A 13,741-nucleotide genomic window follows, 5' to 3' on the forward strand; every position below is an offset into this window, starting at 1 on the left:
TGGATTTGGGTACAGGATGTCCCGTGACGAGGACGGCCAGGTGGGTGCAGGATTTGGGTAGCAGGATGTCCCGTGACGAGGACGGCCAGGTGGGTGCAGGATTTGGGTACAGGATGTCCGGGACGAGGACGGCCAGGTGGGTGCAGGATTTGGGTACAGGATGTCCCGGGGACCTGAGGACAGCCAGGTGGGTGCAGGATTTGGGCGCGGGGCGTCCCGTGATGAGGACAGCTGGTGGTGCAGGATTTGGGCGCAGGACGTCCCGTGACGAGGACGGCCAGGTGGGTGCAGGATTTGGGTACAGGATGTCCCGTGATGAGGCCGGCCAGGTGGGTGCAGGATTTGGGCGCGGGGCGTCCCATGACGAGGCCGGCGAGGTGGGTGCAGGATTTGGACGAGGGGCGTCCCGTGACGAGGACAGTGAGGTGGGTGCAGGATGTCCCGTGATGTGAACGGCGATGTGGGTGCAGGATTTGGGCGCGGGGCATCCCGTGACGAGGCCAGTGAGGTGGGTGCAGGATTTGGGCGCGGGGCGTCCCGTGATGAGGCCGGCGAGGTGGGTGCAGGATTTGGGCGCGGGGCGTCCCGTGATGAGGCTGGCGAGGTGGGTGCAGGATTTGGGCGCAGGGGCTGTGCAGCCAGCACGTTGAGCGCGGGGATGGGCGCAAGGATGCCAGCGGGCGCAGGATTCGGGTGCGGTGTTGCCGCCACACCCCAGCTGGTTTGTCCTCGACTCTCGTGCTCCGTCTGCTCCCCCCTCCGCTCCCCCCCGCCCCCCCGCCAGCCTCCATCGTGCTGTGAATTAAACCATTCGGCTTTCCGCTGGACTAATGACTCTCTGCTTCTCTCCCTCTCCTCCTCCTCCGCTCCCCCCTCTCGAATCCGGTCTGGGTCTCTCTTCGCCACCTGTCCGCGTGCCGCTCACTCCGTCGTGTCCCCCCCCACTGCGTTGTGTCCCTCCTCTCCGGGCTCTCGCTCCCCACCCCCCCCCGCCTCTGTCTCTCTCCCTTTTCCCGTAGGAGCCTCAAACTACCGTAATTCATAATCCCGCGGACGGCGTCAAGGTATTGCTGCCTCTCTTCCCTTCTCGCCTCGCCCGCGCTCGTTAGCCCCCCCCGGGGTCGTTTGGGGTTCCCGTTCCCCCCCCCCCCGCTTTCCGCCTCCATCCTCCTGCTCCCCCCCCCTCCAGCATCAGCCATGCGCGGGGCGGGGCCGAGGCGGCGCTGGAGCGGACGAGGGGCGCTCATCCCCCCCCGTGGCCCCCGGGGGGGCCGGGTGCTGACCCGCTCTGTCTGTGTCTCCCCTCCGCCCCCCTCCCACTGGCAGGAGTCATCCGACAGCACCAACACCACCATCGAGGACGAGGACACCAAAGGTGATTGGGATGAACTGGGATGGAGCTGGGATGCACTGGGATGGCACCAGGATGCATTGGGGTGCACTGGGAGGGTGCTGGAACGCACTCGGACGGCACTGGGATGCACTGGGATGGCAGCAGGATGCATTGGGGTGCACTGGGGTGGCACTGGGAGGGTGCTGGAATGCACTGGGATGGCACTGGGATGCACTGAGATGGCACCAGATGCATTGGGTGTGCTGGGATGGAGCTGGGAGGGTGCTGGAATGCACTGGGATGGCACTGGGATGCACTGAGATGGCAGCAGGATGCATTGGGGTGCACTGGGGTGGCACTGGGAGGATGCTGGAATGCACTGGATGCACTGAGATGGCAGCAGGATGCATTGGGGTGCACTGGGATGGAGCTGGGATGCACTGGGAGAGTGCTGGAATGCACAGGGATGCACTGGGATGGCACCAGGATGCATTGGGGTGCACTGGGATGCGCTAGGAAGGTGCTGGAATGCACTGGGACAGCACTGGGATGGTGTTGGCATAGCACCAGGATGCACTGGGAGGGTGCTGGAATGCACTGGGACGGCACTGGATGCACTGGGAGGGTACTGGAATGCCCTGGGGTGCACTGGGATGGCAGCAGGATGTATTGGGGTGCAGCGGGATGCAGTAAATGGCACTGGGATGCACTGGAATGACACTGGGACGCAGTGGGATGGTACCAAGATGAATTGGGATGCACTGGAATGTCAGTGGGATGCGGTGGACAGAACTGGACTGTACTGGATGTGCTGGTGTGCACTTTAATGGCACTGGAACACAGCCAGATGGCACTGATCTACAGTGGGATGTCACTGGGATGCACTGGACAAGCTGGAGCACCATGATATGGTCTAGAATAGCACTGGGAGACATGAGGGTGGAACTGGGGTGCACTAGGATGGCACTGGACGTACTGGGATGGAACAGGACTGTGTTGGCATGGCACTGGGATGTAATGGGATACAGCAGGATGGCACCAAGATGAACTGAAACACACTGGGATGTCAGTGGGATGCACTGGATGGAACTGGAGTGTGCTGGAATGCACTGGAATGGTACTGGGATGCACTGGGAAGCAATAGGATGGTACTGGGATGCACTGGGATGTATTGGAATGCACTGGAATAGCAATGGGATGCAGTAGGATGTCACTGGACAAACTAGAGTGTCATGATATCCTCTAGAATAGCACTGGGGCATACTGGGATGGAACTGGGCTGTATTGGAATGCACTGGAATGGCACTGCAGTGAACTGGAATGGCACTGGGACACCGTAGGCTAGCACTGCGTTGCACTGAAATGCACTGGGATGGCCCTGGGCTGTGCTGGTGTAAACTGGAATGTATGGGGATGCACTGGAATGGCACTGGAACACTCCAGGATGTGACTGAGATGGAGTGGAATGCACCGCAATGTACTGGGGTGTCACTGGGACACAGTAGGATTGCACTGGGAAGGAACTGGGGCATATTTGAACGCACTGGAATGGCACTGGGATGTGCTGGGATCCCACTGGGATGTGTTGTGATGTATTTGCATGGAACTGGGAGCCATTGTAATACACAGGGATAGTACTGGGATGCACTGGAATGGCACTGAGCCACAGTGGGGTTGCACTGGGAGACACTGGTATGGACCTGGATGTATTGCGATGCACTGGGACATGCTGGGTTAGCACTGGGATGCACTGGAAGCAAAGCACTGGAACATACTGAGCTGGCACTGGGATGCCTGAGCATACTGGGAGGGCACTGGGCGGCACTGGGACATGCTGGTATAGCACTGGGACAGGTGGGGCGACGCTGGGCAGGTGCGGGATGCCCATAGGGGCTGGGGGGGGGGGGCGGTGGCACTGGCCGTGGCAGAGCTGGGGGGGCCTCAGGCCTGGGGTGGGGGGGGTGCCCCGTCCCCGCGTCCCCTCCCCGCCGTGCGGCCGCCCCTCTCCCTCCCGTCCTGTCCCACCCCACCCCTCCCCGCCACCCCAGGGTCCCCACGCGGGGCTGGGGGGGGTGACGCTGGCCATGTCCTCCCCCCCCCGCCCCAGCCCGCAAGCAGGAGATCATCAAGATCACGGTGCAGCTCATCGAGGCCGTCAACAACGGGGACTTCGAGGCCTACGCGTGAGTGGGGCCAGGGGTCGAGGGGGGCTGGGGGCCGGGGGTCCGAGGCTGGCGCTCACGGGGGCCCTTGCAGGAAGATCTGCGACCCGGGGCTCACCTCCTTCGAGCCCGAGGCCCTGGGCAACTTGGTGGAGGGCATGGACTTCCACCGCTTCTACTTCGAGAACCGTGAGTGCCCGGCCCCGCGCGGCCGCCTGGTCCTCTGTCCGTCCGGTCTGTCCCTCCGTCTGTCCGTCCGGTCTGTCCCTCTGTCTGTCCATGCTGTCCCTCTGTCCGTCCGGTCTGTCCCTCTGTCTGTCCATGCTGTCCCTCTGTCCGTCCGGTCTGTCCCTCTGTCTGTCCATCCGGTCTGTCCCTCTGTCCGTCCGGTCTGTCCCTCTGTCCGTCTGTGCTGTCCCTCTGTCCGTCCGGTTCTGTCCCTCCGTCTGTCCATCCGGTCTGTCCCTCTGTCCGTCTGGTCTGTCCCTCTGTCTGTCCATGCTGTCCCTCTGTCCGTCCGGTCTGTCCCTCTGTCCGTCCGGTCTGTCCGCCGGCCCCTGCCCCTTGTTCTGCCCGCCCCGGCTGTCCCTCTGTCCGTCCACCCTAGCCCACCCACCCACCCCGTCCTCGCTGCCTGCCCGCCGTCCTTTCCACTGTCCGTGCGTCCATCCTGCCTGTCCCTCTTGTCCGTCTGTCTTGTCTGTCCATCCTGTCCGTCCTGTCTGTCCATCTATCCATTCTGTCTTGTCCATCTGTCCTGTCCATCCTGTCCGTCCATCTGTCCATTCTGTCGTGTCTGTCCATCCTGTCTGTCTGTCCGTCCATCTTGCCTGTCTCTGCATCCATCCTGCCTGTCCCTCCTGTCCGTCTATCCTGGCTATCCATCTCTCCGTCCTGTCTGTCTGTCCATCTGTCTGTCTGTCCGTCCGTCCTGCCCACCCTGTCTGTCTGTCCGTCCATCCTGTCTGTCCGTCCGTCTGTCCGTCCATCCATCCTGCCGCTGCCCCCGCCGGGCGCTGACGCCCCGCCCCCCCCCCCCCCCCGGCCCTCGCCCCACAGTGCTCTCCAAGAACAACAAGCCGATCCACACCACCATCCTCAACCCCCACGTGCACGTCATCGGCGAGGACGCCGCCTGCATCGCCTACATCCGCCTCACGCAGTACCTCGACGCGCAGGGCCGACCCCGCACCAGCCAGTCGGAGGAAACCCGTGTCTGGCACCGCCGCGACGGCAAGTGGCAGAACGTCCACTTCCACGGCTCGGGGGCCCCTGTCGCCCCACTGCAGTGAAGGTGAGGGTGGGGCGGGGCGGGGCGCAGGGTGAGGGAGCGGCAGGCGGGGTGCCCCGGTTGCGCTCACCGCGGCGCGGGTCCCCGCAGAGCTCGCGGTGGCTGTCCTGGTTCCAGCCCGACGGAGACGGCGATGGAGCCGAGGCGGCAGCCGGAGCTGCGGCCCGAAGCACGCGCGTCCGCATGCCTGTCCCCCCCCCCCCCCCCCCCATCTCCACCTGGCCTCTGCTCCTCCCCCCCTCCAGTGCCTGTGTTTGCAGAAAACAAAAAAGAAAAAAAAAAAAAAAAAAAAAAAGCCAAAACAACAACGAGAACAACAACAACCAAGAAATAAAGGGGGAATTAAAAAACAAAACTAAATCCCAACCAAACCCACACCCAAAAACCAGCCCAGCCTCCCGGCTGCGGGCGGGGGGCTGGGGGGCGGCCAGACTCCTGCCCCTGCGCTGGGTGCCAGGGTGCGGCGGGGGGGTCCGGCCCCCGCCCCGGCTGTGCTTGCGGCGCTGTGCTCTCGCTGCTGGTGGATGCTGTTCTCCACTTCGCTCGCCCCCCCGGGCCCTGTACATAGAGAGAGCTCTTTATTTTTGAATTCCAGGGGGTTCCCGGGGGTGGGGTGCTGCTGGGGGGCTAAGCGAGGTGGGGGGGAGGGACACGCAGACCACCCCCCCCACTATGCCCTGTCCCGGTGACAACGGCACCCAGCGCCCCGTCCCCCCCCCTTTCCCAGGCAGGCGGCGCTGGGTGCCAGCCCCGGGTGCCGGCCGTGTTTCGGTGGGGGCAAGGGGCTGGGGGGGCCGGGGTGGGGGCACCGCGGCCCAGGCGGCGGGGAGGGGTTGGGGGGAGCGGGGCGATCCAGCCAGCACTGACGCAGCATCGAAAGCACTTTAGGCTAAGAGAGCGGGTCTCTTAGCAGGCACAGGCTGCTCCGGGGGGGGCCGGGGGCGTCCCGCGTCCCCACACGTGGCGTGGGGGTCCCCCAGCTCGGGGAGGGGCGTCCCCCCCCCAGCTCGGCCCAGCGATTTTGTTCTCCTCCCCGGTTTCCCTTCCTCCCTCTCCGCATCCGGAGGTGCCATGTGCTGCTGGGGGCTGTTTTTGGCGGGGGGGCGGGGGTTCAGGGAATATTTTTTTATTATTATTATTATTTATTTTTTTCTGCATGCCTTTTGCGCGGGAGCAAGCCTCGGGCGCTAACGCTGTATGTCGAGGAGCTGAGCTGAGCTGTTACTGTCCCATGAATGCTGGTGGATCGTTGCCAAATTTTTCTCTTCTCCCCTTTTCTCTCATTCTTTTTCCATGCCCCCCCCACCCTCGGCATATCCCCCCCCACCCTGCCCCACACCCCGACCCCTTCGTCTTTTCTTTCTGAGCCTTGTAAGTGTAAAAGATGACTCTGATTTCGTTTTTGTCTCGGGTAAACTGCAAATAAATTATGAGGAAAAACAACTGACCCAAAAAAAAAAAAAAATGGCCGGAGGGAGAGGGCTGCGCCAATCTGCGCCTCACCAGTTTGCCCCCAGTTTGCCCCGTGGCCACGGCTGGCTCCATTCCCACCCCGGAAGCCACAAAAAAAGAGTCTGAGCCAGGCTCCAACCGCCACAGACAAGTTTATCCCGGCCCGGGCGCCGCGGCCAGCGGCGCAGAAACCATGGGCAACACTGACAACAATACGATCTCACGCAAAAGCTTCCCCCAGCTGGAGGAGGAGGAGGAGGAGGAGGAGGAGGAGGAAGAGGAGGCAGTGAAGGCTGGTGTGCAGCCAGCAGGCACTGAGCCCCCCCACCCCAGGCGGACAGAAGCACGGGGGGGGTCTCCAAATTGTGGAGAGGCCCCCCGGCCCCGCTCTCCTCGCGGCGGCACAGGGACCAGGTTTCCCGCCGGCCCGGTTCCCGCTGCTCAGCCTGGGGGGGACTCGGCCACGGCGCAGCGGGGCACAGACCCCCTCCCCACAGCAGCCAGGGGGGGCAAGCCCCCCTCCCAGCTCTGCTCCTTCCCCCATCCCACCACTGAAACAGGGGAAGGGGCCCGGAGGCACCCCCCCCCCCCCCGTACCGGCACCCTGCGCACGGGGTGGGGGCGGCCAGTGAGCCGGCACTGCGGCTGCAGCTTCCAGTTCACCGGCGCTGGGAAAAACTGGCTGGGGAAGCAAGGGGTGGGGGGGGGCTGGAAATCCAGCAGCCAGCACCCCCTGCCCCCCCCCGGGCTCCCTCTCAGGACACAGACACACAAAAACACCTGCCCCCCCCGCCCTGGCCCCTCTCTCCCCACCCCGCCGCCCGCGGTGCCGGCGCGCCGATTACGGGCGCAGAGGCGAGGGGCTCCGGCGCTCCCCAAGCCCCACGGCAGGTGCTGGCCCCACGCTGGACCTCAGCGTCCCCTTGAGATGAAGAAAAAAAAAAAAAAACCAACAAAAAAAACAATAATAATAAAAAAAAAGTCAGGTAAGCGCCGAGGCCGCCCCGGCCTGGCCCTGGCTGTCACAGCGCCGTGGGAACCTCCCGGGATTCTGCTCTGTGTGCCGCGCGCGGTCGAGGTCCGAAGAGGAGCGAAGGCCCGGCAGTCCGGAGCAGGAGACTCCGGGCTCCGCGTCACATGATTTCGCAGCAGGAATTCTGCTTTCGGGCCTGGGCAGGGAAGGAAAAAACGGGCAGTGAGGCTCGCGGGGAAGGCGACGCGGCGCGGATCCAAGCCCCTCCGCCTGCGCCGGGAACCAGGAATCCGGCGTCGCCCTCCTCCGCGGCTGCACCAGGGCTCGAGGAGCACGCTGGTTGGGGCGACCGAGCTCCCGCCAGGCGCAAAGGAGCAGATGCGGAGCCTCGTCCGCTGCGTCTGCTGCCCTCCCCACCCCCAGGCCACCCTGGCTGCTCAGGGAAGTGGCGGGGGGGGGGGGGGACGGGACCCTGGGACGAAAAGCCGCACTCACGGTTTTGTAGAAGGCTTTGGATTGCGCCCAAGCACCTCTGACTTGGACACCAGGTCATCCAGCTTCTCCCCTCGCTCCAACAGCGACTCCATGGTGTTGTGCTGCCAAAAAAAAAAATAAAACCCAAACAAAACAAACCACCCCAAAAAAGGGTGCTGACCCACAGCGCTGGCACCCTGGGCCCTCCCCCCACTCCTGTGGCGAGGACGAGCCTTCCCGCAGCCACCCCCGCAGCCACCCCAGCTCCGCAGCGAGGCGGGGAGCAACCCCGGCCCCGAAAAAAAAAAGACAGGAAGGCAGCAGCGGCCAGGAGGAACAAGGGCCCCCGGCGACACCGGCAGCGCGCGCAGGTCATTCCCAGCAGGAGATAAGCGAGCACGAGACACCACGCGGGCACCACGGTCCGGAGGAAGCGAGGGGAGAGGGCAGCTCCCGCGGCACCAGGAGCATCCCCAGGGAACGGGGACGGCAGGACAGCCGCGGCGCGCCAATCCCCGGCGCCTGGAACGGCGTCCCCGCGCGGGAGCATCCCAGCCGCGGGCCCAGCGTCCTCCTCACCAGGATGATTTTGGTCTCGTCCAGCTCCGCCTGCACTCTGGTCATCGGGTCGGCGTCACGGGGGTTCTCGGGAAGAAACAACGCGGCGTCGGCACCACCGCCCGCGCCCCCCCGGCTCACGGCCCCGCCGCGTGCGAGGGCGGCACCCGCGCTTCCAGCTCGGGAAAGCCGGGAGCATTTCCCAGCTCCCGTGCGGGACCCCTGCACCGCCCCCGAGGGCTCCCAGGGGTCCGCACCTGGTATTTGCCGAGGTACCCGTCCAGGGCCGCGTAGCCGATCGTCGCCGGGGATCCCGACGGCCAATCCATTTTGCTGACCTGCCTGGAGAATTCATCCAGCACCTGCAACGCGAGGAGGCGCGCTGTGACCGCCTGGCGGCGCTGCCCGCGGGGCCACGGCTGCCAGAAGGGATTTTTTCTCCTCAAAAAGGAGAATTTTTCTCCAAGGGAAGAGACAGAAATCAACTTCCCCAGGGAACAACTGACGGAGCGGTGCGCGTACCAAGCAGGGCCGGCTGCCCCCAACTGTCCCAAAGCCCCGCGCCCAGCACAGCCAGCGTCATTCCCAGTTTTTGGCAACGCTGGGGGCGCGGCTGCACCCGGTTTTCCCCGCATAAAACCCAAAGCGGAGAGGGCGGAGGGGGCGTTTGCGAGGGCGGGAGCAGAGCAGAGCAGGGCCGGGACCAGGCCCCGGGGTCAAAGCCACGGCCCGGCCCGCATCGCGCCCGCCTCGGCTCCGACATCCCGCAGCTACCGAGCGGGAGCGCGGTTTCCTCACCGCGGCAGATCCGGAGGCGCTCCCCAGAGCGGCCCCCCGGCGCCGTTCCCAGCGCGCGCGCTCACCTTGTCCAGCAAGGTGAAGCAAACTCGCTGCGGGTACTCGTTATCTGCGATCACCACCCCCGCCAGCCCGTCGTTGCGGACGTAGACGTGGCAGAGGTACTCTGCGAGAGAATTTGCGTCAGAACGGGCGGCGGGAAGGCGCCAGAGCCTCCCCCCGCGCCCGCCGCCTCCCGCCTGGCCCCGGCGGCTCTCCCACCGCCCGCCAATCGCCCTTGGGGGGTTTGGCTCGGTGACCACATTTCGCGTTATTTCGTTGGGAGAGCGTCAAAATCAACCCCAAATTTTGCTCCAGCAGGTCACCGCAGCCCGGCCGCGCGGTGCAGGCCACAGCGCTGACTTTCCAGGGCAGCAGGCACCGCCAGAATTTAAAAAACAAAAAAAAACCAGAGGGGGAAGCGCTCAGCCCGGTTTTAATAAATAATAATTCATCACAAGCCCGGGGTGTCACTAAAGAGGCTGCAGCGGCCAACTCCAGCCACACCCCGTGTGTCTCGGGGTTCGGGAGGCGACATGGAGACGGGGGCACGGAGCGCGGCCCGGCACAGCAGAGCTCCCGGCAGAGGGGAAGGGGGCTGTGCCAGCACCGCCGCCCCTCAGCAGGTGCCGGCGGGGGGGGGCCAAACCGGGCAAGCCGAGGGACAGTGGGCGCGCCGGGTGTCCCCGGGGCGGCGAGGAGAGCAACGGAGCTCGCGGGCGGCTCTGGCTGCCAGGTTCTCCCCATAACCTCTCTCACGGGGCGCGCTGCTCCGGCCCAGCTCGGACACTCCACATGCGTCGAGCGTCGCTCGCCCGGGCGCCGCTTCCAAGGTCTCGTTTTGTATTTAAACAAACGAACAAAGCGGGCACGGCCGCGCACGCACCGCCCCGGCTTCTCCCCTCACCTTGCTCCTTGACAGAGGCTCTGCTGCCCAGCTCCGAGCGCTCCGCAATCAGCTGGCTCGTGAAGGTCATGAATTCCTGCACGCTGCGAAGACAAAACGCGTCAGAGCTCGAGCTCGCGAGGGGACGCAGCTCTGCGGGACGCGCGCGCGGCCCAGAGAGTTCGCGGCGCAGCGATTGTGGGGGGGATCATCCGTCCCACGGACCCCCCGCGTTTCGGGGGGGATAGAAACCCTTCCGAGATGCCACACCGTCCGATTCCCAGGCGCCGCAGAGAAAAGATCGGCCCCCGCGATTTCCTCGCATCCAGCTTCAGCTGAAGGAGGGGCCCGAGGCGTTCCTCCTGCCCGTCTGCTGGCAGCCCCGTATTCCACAGCATTCCCAGCTGAATCAGCCACACAAGGCTTCACTCCCTCACGCCGCTCCCCAAATTATTCGGGTTCGATGGCGGACACACGGCGTCTGCGCCGTCCTCCCGCCCGGCTCCCGGGAGCCGCAACCCCATTGATTCCGGATTTCAAACCCCAAACCCAGCTCCGCGCCAAGTCCGCAGCCTCCAAAAAAAAAAAAAAAAAAAAACCAAAAAAAAAAAAACCAAAACGTCAGCGCAGCATTTTTAACCCGAACCGAAGCCCACCACTCCTTAAACACCACACCGAGGCGCCGGCCACGCCCCAGGCACTACGGGGGGGCTCAGGCCGGGGACTGACCGCCAGAAAAAAAGCTGTGAGAAAATCGCAGGAGAAGAATCGCTGGTCCCAAAAAGCCAAATTTTTTGTTTGGTTGTTGGTTTGGTTTTTTTGGGGGGAGCAGCTCTTTCAGCCGTAGCCGACGGTAAAACCAGGCAGGGAGTTTTCTCTGGATTTGGCAAAGCGAGAGCTGCAGCTGCAGGGCGATTCGGGTTTTTAAGAGACGGCTTCACCCGCCACGAGCCGGCGCAGCGCCTTTATCCCTCTCGCCTGCTTGGCCAGCAGAGTGGTTTTTGTAAGAAAACCTTAATTTGGCATTTTTCCTTTATCGCTGGAAGCGCACAGCCAAACGCTCCAAAAAATCCTGGCAGGGACAGGAGACAGAAAATTCGAGTCCCGTAGGTGAGCGTTTCCTCCACCGCCTGCAGCCGGGGGCCGGGAAACGAGCTGCTTCGTTTCACAGCTTCGCGGGGTTTTGGGGGAGCTCCCTCCAAAATCCCCGAGAGCACCCCGCGCGCAGGGCGGGCGGCGCGACGCCCGGCTCCACGCTTCCGGCTAAGCTGGCTCGCCCGGAGCCGTCGGAATCACCCCCGCGGAAGGTTTGGGGGCTGGGGAAAGCTTCAGATTAGGTTGAAACAAAGCGCCGGCCGCCCCCCACTGCCGCTCGCCCCTCGCGGCCCAGGAACCGCCGCGCCGAACGGGTTTGGGCACTCGCCGGAGGGGGAGCGGCCCGGCCCCGGCGCTCAAGGCGTTTCCTGGCCCCCACATTTTGAATCGCTCGGCTCCACTGGAAGAGTTCCCAAGCCAAAGCCGAGCTCCCGCGGCCGGCCCGCCCCCTCAGCAGGGAAAGGGGGCTTCACTCCGTTCCCGAGGCAGAAAACGGGCTCCGAGCCGTGACTCGGGGTCACGGCCACCCCGGGGAGCGTCCCCGGCGGGCCGACCCCACGTTACCGCTGTCACCGGGGCCACAGGAGCAGAACGGAGAAGGACCACCCACCCCCCCAGCCAAAGCTTCGATTCCCTCTCCCCCAGGTGCGGACGGGACCCCCCCCGGGCACCCACCTGGATCTCTGGAAGAAGTTGAAGGTGGAGACGTCGTAGGCAGCTTTCAAGAGCCGCGTTCCGGCGTCGCCTTTGTAAAGGATGCTGAGGCTGTAGAGCCTCATGGCGGCCTCGCCTGCTGCCCCGCGCCGAGGGGACCTGGGGCAGGGGTGAGAGACGGGGGGGGGGCGCTCAGCACACGGGCAGCCAGCGGGACCCTTCCTCCCGCACCCCCTCTCCGGGGCGGGGGATGCCCCCTCGCTCACTCCAACCCTGCCTCCCTCCCTCAGTCCCCAGCGCCCCCAGAGCCCATCCTGCCCCCCCCTCCCCCGAGACCCCCCCCAACACCGCTACTGGGTCCCTGAGCCTGCTGGGAACCCCCCGCCCCGCTGGGACCCCCCCCCGCACCCCCCAACACCGCTACTGGGTCCCTGAGCCTGCTGGGAACCCCCCGCCCCGCTGGGACCCCCCCCCCGCACCCCCCAACACCGCTACTGGGTCCCTGAGCCTGCTGGGAACCCCCCGCCCCGCTGGGACCCCCCCCCGCACCCCCCAACACCGCTACTGGGTCCCTGAGCCTGCTGGGAACCCCCCGCCCCGCTGGCACCCAGGGCACCGAGCGGCAGCCGGGGTCCCAGTCCTGTACTGGGAACGGGGGCACCGTGCTGGTCCGGGTCCAGCTGGGCCCTGAGCCCTGACCCCCCCCGGCCTCGGCAACGGCCCCCCGCCCTGCTCCAATCTCCCCCTCCCCACCCCAGTCCCTCCCAGTACAACCCAGCCTGCTCCCTGTACAGCCCAGTCCCTACCCAGTACACCGCAGTTCCCCCAGTATAACCTAGTTCCCCCCTCCCAGTATAACCCAGCTCCTCCTCCCAGTATAACCCGGTCCCCCTCTCCCAGTATAATCCAGCACCATCTCAGTGTGGCCCAGCCCCCCCTCCCAGTACGCCCCAGTCCCCACCCAGTATAATACAGCCTTCACGCCCAGTACAACGCGGTGCCTTCTTTCCCAGTATCCCCCACTCCCTTCTCCCAGTATCCCCCACTCCCTTCTCCCAGTATCCCCCACTCCCCACTCCCCTCTCCCCTCTCCCAGTATCCCCCACTCCCCTCTCCCAGTACAACCCAGCTCTCCATCCCGGCCCCTCCCGGCCCAATCCCCCCGCCAGCGCCCCCCGGCCCGGGCCGCGGTACCGGTGACTCCGGAACCGGCTGTGAGGGCGCGGCGGGGGGAACGCCCGGGAGCCGCCCGACCCGGAAGCAGAACCTCGCCGACTGGAAGTGACACCGGCCCGCGGATACTGCCACGGGGCCTCGCCTGCTCTGCGCAAGCGCCGCTTCCGCCCCGCCCTCTCAGCCTCTTGACCAATGAGCGCCTGCTTCTCCCTCCGGCCCCGCCCACCGCCGCTCCCGGCCCCGCCTCCCACCTGAGCGGCCAATCAGCGCCGCTCTGGCGTCCTGGGGCAGGGCTTCTTCCGCAGGACGGCCAGCAGGGGGCGCGCGATGTCGGCGTCCTTTGCGCGGGGCGGGGCCTGTGCGGGCCGCGGGGGCGGGGCTGCTGTGGGAGGGCGGGGCCTCCCCGTGGGGCCGGCCCCTCCCCCGAGGGGTGACCCCCCCCCAGCCCCTCCCCCGAGGGGTGCCCCCCTCGCCCCCCCCCCCAGTGCTGGACCCCCCGAGGGGTGCGGCCCCCCCCCGAGCTGCAGACCCCTCCGTGGGGCGAGGCCCCACTGCAGGGCCGGCTCCCCCCGTGGAGGCGTCCCAGGACCCTTCCTCCCCCAGGGACGGACACCGGGGGTTTTCGGGGTCCCCCCGCGGCCGAGCGCGCCCCTCGCCACGCCGAGCCCTTCGGGACCCCCGCCCGCCGCCATCTGCCCAGTGGCAGCAACCCAACGACCAGGAGGGGATGGCCGCGCCCCATGTCCCCCAAAACCGCTGGCCGGCCGCCGCCCGTCCCGCCACCGCTGGAGCTTTTCCCATCCCGGGGGACACTTTGCCGTCCTCCCCCCTCGGCCCTCGACAGGCGGCC

At 65.8% G+C, this 13,741-nt stretch overlaps 2 protein-coding genes across 2 annotated transcripts in view; one reads left to right on the forward strand and one right to left on the reverse strand.

The window, feature by feature from the left end:
• CAMK2B (calcium/calmodulin dependent protein kinase II beta) overlaps positions 1 to 5,141 on the forward strand; it is a 5,447-nt gene extending 306 nt beyond the window's left edge. Inside the window, exons 2-9 of the mRNA XM_086767734.1 lie at positions 16 to 40; positions 785 to 914; positions 1,020 to 1,034; positions 1,190 to 1,375; positions 3,441 to 3,516; positions 3,590 to 3,684; positions 4,555 to 4,789; positions 4,877 to 5,141. Coding sequence (XP_086623860.1) covers positions 16 to 40; positions 785 to 914; positions 1,020 to 1,034; positions 1,190 to 1,375; positions 3,441 to 3,516; positions 3,590 to 3,684; positions 4,555 to 4,787 — 760 coding nt within the window. The 3' untranslated portion in view covers positions 4,788 to 4,789; positions 4,877 to 5,141. The remainder of the gene's footprint in view (positions 1 to 15; positions 41 to 784; positions 915 to 1,019; positions 1,035 to 1,189; positions 1,376 to 3,440; positions 3,517 to 3,589; positions 3,685 to 4,554; positions 4,790 to 4,876) is intronic.
• A 2,092-nt stretch (positions 5,142 to 7,233) lies between these two features.
• Positions 7,234 to 13,041, reverse strand: YKT6 (YKT6 vesicular SNARE protein). Its single transcript, XM_086767980.1, is given in 9 exon segments — positions 7,234 to 7,407; positions 7,707 to 7,732; positions 7,735 to 7,807; positions 8,265 to 8,330; positions 8,501 to 8,605; positions 9,107 to 9,207; positions 9,988 to 10,070; positions 11,737 to 11,874; positions 12,910 to 13,041. Coding segments are annotated over 8 exon segments (594 nt in total). The 5' UTR covers positions 11,841 to 11,874; positions 12,910 to 13,041; the 3' UTR covers positions 7,234 to 7,371.
• Positions 13,042 to 13,741: the final 700 nt, after the last annotated feature.

The sequence above is a fragment of the Chlamydotis macqueenii genome, chromosome 27 (assembly GCF_036417535.1).
Source record: "Chlamydotis macqueenii isolate bChlMac1 chromosome 27, bChlMac1.mat, whole genome shotgun sequence".
In the NCBI taxonomy this organism is placed as follows: Eukaryota; Metazoa; Chordata; class Aves; order Otidiformes; family Otididae; genus Chlamydotis; species Chlamydotis macqueenii.